General features: G+C 34.7%; 1 protein-coding gene across 4 annotated transcripts; it reads right to left on the bottom strand.

Moving 5' to 3' along the window:
- On the bottom strand, nt 1-6,433 carry LOC101267335 (protein AE7). 4 transcript variants are annotated; one of them, XM_010327291.4, is made up of 7 exons: nt 6,234-6,433; nt 5,660-5,827; nt 4,338-4,443; nt 4,146-4,245; nt 1,007-1,050; nt 649-694; nt 1-296 (listed from the first exon to the last, which is right to left on the bottom strand). In XM_010327291.4, exons 2-6 carry the CDS (start codon nt 5,781-5,783, stop codon nt 679-681), a joined length of 390 nt encoding a protein of 129 aa, XP_010325593.1. In that variant the 5' UTR covers nt 5,784-5,827; nt 6,234-6,433; the 3' UTR covers nt 1-296; nt 649-678. The 4 variants fall into 4 exon arrangements, with proteins under 4 accessions (XP_010325593.1, XP_069144655.1, XP_004245976.1 ...); XM_069288554.1 differs by having other exon boundaries at nt 6,201-6,361; XM_004245928.5 differs by lacking the exon at nt 1,007-1,050.
- Nucleotides 6,434-6,731: the final 298 nt, after the last annotated feature.

The following is a 6,731-nucleotide window of genomic DNA, read 5'->3' as shown; positions in this document are numbered from 1 at the left end:
TTCACGGAGAAAATATTGTTTTCATAAGAGGCGTGAAAGTGAAGTTAGCTCAAATGTAACTATGAAATTAATAATTGAATTACAAGAACCCAAAGGTCTAAAAGAAACATTCACAAGTCACAACAGGCAATATAAAATGCTCAAGGAAAAGCCTTTAATCAGGTTGGATCTCCATACACCTAAACAAAAGCTTCCTCATGCATACGATGGAGCGAGGCATTCGTCAACCATGTCAACGAGGTTAGGGTTCTCCAATGCTGCAGCTACGCGTTCTTTATCATTCAACTGCTTATTTACTGCAAGCAGATAAATTGCTGGATATAAAGCAAGCGCGGACAACTCTTGAAAAGAGCTAATGCTTTATGATATACTAATAAGCAAAAGGGTTGTATGGTTTTCTTTCCTTCCATCTCTTTTCGACTGGGATATGTTATAGTAGTAACTTGTATTAACAAAAAGGGTGCACATTTTCTATGGAAAAAATAGCAAAAACCGTGTGGTATGTTAAAAGGAACGCGCACTTTAGTGAATGCAAAAAAGGGAAGTAAGAAATACATGCCTCTGTGGGTTGAATTAGAAGAAAGTCCAGCAGAGTGACAGGTAAAGAATTGGATGTTGTATGACAGTTACAAAGAGATGTATAGATACCTGCAGTTTCCGTAGCATGACTCCCCGGTGCTACTCTAATATCGACCTGGCAAGATAACAAGGATATGTTGTTGAAAACAAGCAGACTGAATACTTGTGGACAGGGAAAACAATTTCAAACAATTTAAGGAAGCTACCAACAGAACACTTCAATATTGAAATATTTGCATAATTGTTCAACAAGATAAATGACTTTGAACAGAAGTCTTTGCATCATTATTTCATTCTTGTACTTAAGAACGCAACTAGTTGAAATTGCAGACAGACTGGGTTAAAGTTCTGATACGGGTTTACCCATATAATGCAGGAACAACCCACAAGTAGTTGAATCACAAGAAAATTTCACAAGTCCACTGACCTCATCTCTGGCAGCCAAAAGAACCTACCCGACTCCTTTTGCACCTTCCAACATAAAAGCTATATCACAACCCCATACAAGCCCAACTTTTTACTTTTCAAGGAAGATAAATAAATTCTATGCTTTCTAGATTGCTGAGCTCATTTAGCTGTTCCTCGCCCAACAGAATAAACCACTAAAACCTTCAAAGATTTACCAGGACAAACAGCACCAAATTTTGAGACTGGTATAAATGAAATAAAGTTCATCCTACATTGTGTAAGAAAAGGAGAAGCTGCTATGAACAGGAAAAACATGGCAATTATGATGACAAAAAGATCCTACTTCGCTCAGGAAAAGGAAGATGCTATACAGAAGAACTTTGCAAATATCACGATGACTTTACTGTAGAGCAAAAACGAGAATGAGAATACAATCTGTAACTTGTCCTGAAGTACAGAGCAAAAGGGGTTGGAATCTATCCACGATTATTGGAATTCTTTTCTTTTAATAAGATGAAAAAATATAAGGGTATCAAGATGGTACAAAAGGGTATAAAACTCCAAGATAGAACATATAAGCAGCCTACTATGGTCTACACTCTTGCTCAACCAACTAAGCAACAATCTCATACTAGCTGAGATCATCTACATGAATCACCTATATTTATTCACCTCTATCAGCATTAAGCTGCATTTATTCTGAAACTAAATAATCTGTATTGCACAGAAAACTGGGATTTCTCTTAAAAAAACTGGGATTTGTCTAAAACTAAAGATGCTCTAAGTCACACATTTATCACATTTATCTACCGCAGATTCATTTATTCCAATACTAAATAATTTGTCTTTTAAGAAATAATTGGAAAGTTTTCTAAACTAAAGATTCTCTAAACACACATTATCACGTTAACCTCTACATTTACATACAAGTCTCTAACCAGACTACGGAATTATAAGAAGAAAACAAACATTTTACTGATTATTAAGCCTAAGAATGTCTAGCCTATGATGTCTATGTAGAAACTACACGTTTTTAGAAGCTTTTAGCTTATATGTTAGTCTGAAAGAGTGGGCTCAAACTCAGGTCGTACTTTCTTAATATTTCATAATCTTTTGGTAAAATGCATCATTTAGAACTGGCATTGGTTTGAAGAATCTAAATATTAAACCAAAGTTATGCAATGGAGAAGAATTTTTGTAATATACTGATCAAACTCAAAATGCTCGTTTAATAAATGGGAGGCAGGAACATAGCAACTCAAATTTAGAACTTCAGAGTTCAATATTTCAATACTAGTTAACTAGTTTTCGATTGGCTAATGAGTTAAAGGTTAGGCTTCCATGTTAATCCCAAACTATAGGAAGCAAAATGTGAATATTCATACCAGGAGAACTGTTAAAAAATAAAAAAGAATATAACTAATATAGTCTTAAAACGTCTGTTCTTTTCACTAACTAGAAATCTGAAAATTTCCTTAGAATGGCTAAAGTTTTTTTTTCTTCTTTTGATTGGTAAAGTGCAATTTTCATTAATATATCAACATAAATAGAGTGCTGGGAGAAGCTACAACCAAATAGAATGGCTAAAAACATTTTTGGGTGTACGAATGTCTAGGCACAAGAAGAAAAGATTAGTTGATGTGCTCGCAAGCTGGCCAAAACACCACCATTCATAAAAGTAGCATGGTGAATCAAAATTTGTCAAAAACTGCGACCACTTGGTGGTTTGAAATTAAAGTTTTGAGACAATAATTATATAAAACTTGTTACAAACAGTTGGACTGCTTTTATCAACGCTAGAAAGTGGTTACATACTTTGAAAACCACATTTTCTGTGAGAGGTGTAATTGTAAATGAAAACATTTTAACAAACACTTCTAAGTGGTTATGATTTGCTTGACCAAAGTAAGGATTAAACAACACTGTTCGCTGCAATATGCAAAGGAGTTAGTCTTCCTAAACTAGCACTTTTTTTGAGAAGATCATGATAAACAAAGACATGACACAAATTCACTGATTCAAGTACTTCTGTCATTTTTCCAAGTTACCTTTATATAACACATTACACCTAAAACTATGATTTACACCAAAAGTCAGACTCTATATTATCAGATTCCATCTCAACATGTTTCCCTATGGCTTTTACTTTTTCCACATCCCTCTCAATTGAAAAAAAAAACACATCCACAGGTGATAAGATCGAATATCATTAGAGCATCTAGAAAGAAACATATATGGCCTAACAACAATGGAGATAAACCAGAACTAAGTGCAGTTGTCATCAACTACTCATAAGAACTTGGAAGAGATTGGGGATAGAAGAATCCAGAATACAAAGTCAACTGTGATTTTGAAAACCAGCACAACGCGGCTCAAAGTTTCTCAACTATTTCTGATAAAATGATTTGATTATGATCTCACCAGGCAGCTACAGCGAAGCTACAAAATGCCACACAGCTGAGGGATGTTTAAGTTAAGAGTAGTAAGAAGCCAAGAACCAGAAGACGGTGTGTGTGTGTGTATGTTTTCCTTTACTCTGTATCATTTAGGCTGTGAAAGAAAACCTATCCGTTTATATACTCAACGTACCGGAATTAAAGTAACCGCTTGGTTGAATTAATTCTTTTAGTGGTGGTGCGGAAGGACCAAATTAAAGTCAGATATAAGCTAATGATGACACTTGTCATGTTGAATAGAATCGACCCATGCTCAGTAATAACAGGTTCAGCGAAAAGGTAACCACATTTGCAAATTGCTCAAGATTTTGAAAATGAAATCCCGAGTGTAGGATATGTGCCTGAAGATTCACTCAACTGGTGCCGAGGAAAAATCTTTTAGGTTGAAGTCTTTAATAGTTCTAAGAAAACACACATATATAGCAGCCGTGACATCAATGCTTCGCCAAGCTCGACAGGTATAACCTCTTTTCCATGGCTTTTGGGAATTATAAACTTCTATAATAATGTCATAATATCACATCAATTTTTAGCATAACATTCTATCAATTGTAATATCTTTTTTTTTAAAAGCTGAAAAAGGGGTGCAACACGAGGACTTCCCAGCAGGCACCCTCTATCAATTGTAATATCATTTTTACAGGATAAGATGTGTAACATTACGAGTCTGTTGAATCAAAACAGGAGGGTGATAAAGCATACCTTATAACGGGAAGGCAAACTTCGCATAAGCTTCACACGCAAGCATAATCCAATAACAGTCGCCATGCTGCAATGTTCCACGGTAGGCGTGAATGTGACCCTGAATCAAAAACTTCCTCTCCTTAGACAACGCGAAAATGCCACCTATGAGGAATCAAAATAGAAACATACGAAGCGGATTCATTTTCTCACCTTACATAGCTTCGCTGGTCATCTATGTCAATCGCATCTTCTGTTATAACTTTCAGCTCTTCCAGAGAATAGGGATGCTCTGGATCTTTTATATCTCTAATATGGTGTAAGAATGTTAAGGAATGATTAAATTTTCATTACTATGATCAAACTTAATACTTGCTTAGTTCTCTACGAAATGATACAATGAACAAACAGGCTGGAAAATAGTTGGAAGGAACCCTATAAAATACAAATCAAAGGTACTGAATAACACTGGCATTTCTGAAGCAAGAAAAAGTATGAAACTATGTAAAGGTTCATCACGCAGGGTAATGTGAAGATTGAAATTATGTGTACGGAATTGATTAGACTGATCCATGTTTTAATTGAATAGGAAGTATACAAAAATAGTTGGTCACTGATTGGACGGTATCACCTCAAATCAGAACTGAAGGCAGCATGATCCTAACACTTTTCATGATATCTGTTCCTAATATATTCTACCTTTTTCTAGGAATAGCAAAACAATGTGTACTTCGATTCCAATAATGTAAAACAAATATTGGAGGGGCCAATAATGCATGCCCTCCTCATCCCATCCCACCCTCACCCACCCCACACACAAATCCAGGAAAAAGCAAAATAAGGACAAGAAAATCATATGTCAACCTCTTTAGTGAAAGGCTTTCAGAAAAATCAAAATAAAGATAGCTATCATCATGTTTCTACAGAAATGGAGCTTCGTGACTGACATGTACACTTATCCCACTATATGTCCCCTCTTTTTGCAAAGTAATCAGACACTCAATATGCCAACTTCATTCTCTGGGATTTAGCCAAAAAAATAGAGTGACAAAATATTAATCAATCTTATCATACCAGAAAAGAGAAAGCTTAAGTTTATAAGCCTTCATCAAAAAAGAAAAAGGAACGCTCATAAACCTATTTTGTGCACCAAGGTACAAAAGGATTTTTCACTTCATCTTTCACATTGAACTACATGGCACAACAATAAATATCACAAACAACTAGTATAAGGGAATAAGGAATCAACTCTAGTTTGCAAATTTAAACACCTCCTCTAGGTATTTTGCAGTGTAATATGTTAATGCTACACAGAAACTTAGCATGCTGGTTGTATGAGTAATATGTAGTGCCCTTTGAATATGAATGATTGAACTTACTACCGCATATTCTGAAGTAGATGAGTTCTAGCCTCATAGATATTCCCTTAACATATAAAGATTAATTTCAAGCCTGGCATAACAAATTAAGAACAACATCCAATTTCAATCATCATTAACACAACAACCATCGGATGCACCCACTCAGAAGGATATCAAAAATTTCTAGCTGGTCGATAGGTTCAGCTGCATATTCATCCAGAACAGTTCTGGCACCTCTATCTCGCCGCTCCTTCTTTTTATACACAACGGGGTTGGCATTTATTAATTCAGAAACCATTTTCAGTGCTGGCTTGTATAGGATTCACCCTCCAATACTGATATCTGTAGAGAAGTATACACAGAGCCAAAAAATAAATAAATAAATAAATAAACTTCTTTTTCTTGGTCATAAACTAAAGATTGCATCTTTTTTTCTTTCACAAAAACAAAATAAAAAAATACACTTCCCACCATCAACCAAACTGAAGCAAACAATGAATTAACAGATGCCCAGTTGCCAAAAGCATCAAATTAACAGACCTACCGTACATAAACTAGAACAAGACGATTACTCTATAGTCTATACCCACATAAATAAACACATAAAATCACAATTTTTCACTAGGGTCAGGGGAATTTTTCAAGAAACAACAATAGGCACATGGGGTCGAGTTAAAAATCACAACTTTTCAAGAAAGTATATGTTTTTACTTACGAGCTCAATTTCCAATCTGAAAAAAAGCAGTACCTGTTGTGGGAGAGAATTAGAATGAGCTAAGCCAAGAGGATGTTGGCGGGCAACAAGAACTCCCAAATCTTTGGGACCTAAAAACATCTAAATTCCTCTAAGTAGTAATTGTTTATTTCTATTGCAAAAGCCAAAGCAAATTTGTGGGAATTTTACTTATATGGGGCATGGGGTTCTTAAAATTACATAACAATACACTTATTTTTGCTTTCATGTAAATCAGTCCCTTATATTATAATTAAATTAAATCAATGTAATAGTAGAAAAAGAAAATCATTTGTTTGTATTTGAGAGAGAAAAAAAATCTTGATTTTCTTATCTTCGTGGCCAAATGCAAACTAAATAGAAATTATAAGGGCATTTCTTTAATCAAATATGAAAAGTCACGTAGCATTTAGATCATCCATAAATATTTTATTAGCAACATATTTTCAATCCAGATAGCTAACTCCAAATATTAATTTTCAAGAGGAATTTGTATGTCTTTTTGTCGATGTA

Source organism: Solanum lycopersicum, chromosome 8, assembly GCF_036512215.1.
Source record: "Solanum lycopersicum chromosome 8, SLM_r2.1".
NCBI lineage: Eukaryota > Viridiplantae > Streptophyta > Magnoliopsida > Solanales > Solanaceae > Solanum > Solanum lycopersicum.
This window is presented reverse-complemented; position numbering and strand designations above follow the sequence as displayed.

Bases quoted from the DNA above. Each gene is read 5' to 3' on its own strand.
- LOC101267335 (XM_004245928.5), bottom strand. From the start codon at position 5,783: ATGGTTTCTGAATTAATAAATGCCAACCCCGTTGTGTATAAAAAGAAG. The intron at 4,444-5,659 runs ATATCCTTCTGA...TAACATTCTTAC, and splicing joins CGACCAGCTAGAAATTTTTG to ACCATATTAGAGATATAAAA. The intron at 297-648 runs GTATCTATACAT...ATCTGCTTGCAG, and splicing joins TCATGCTACGGAAACTGCAG to TAAATAAGCAGTTGAATGAT.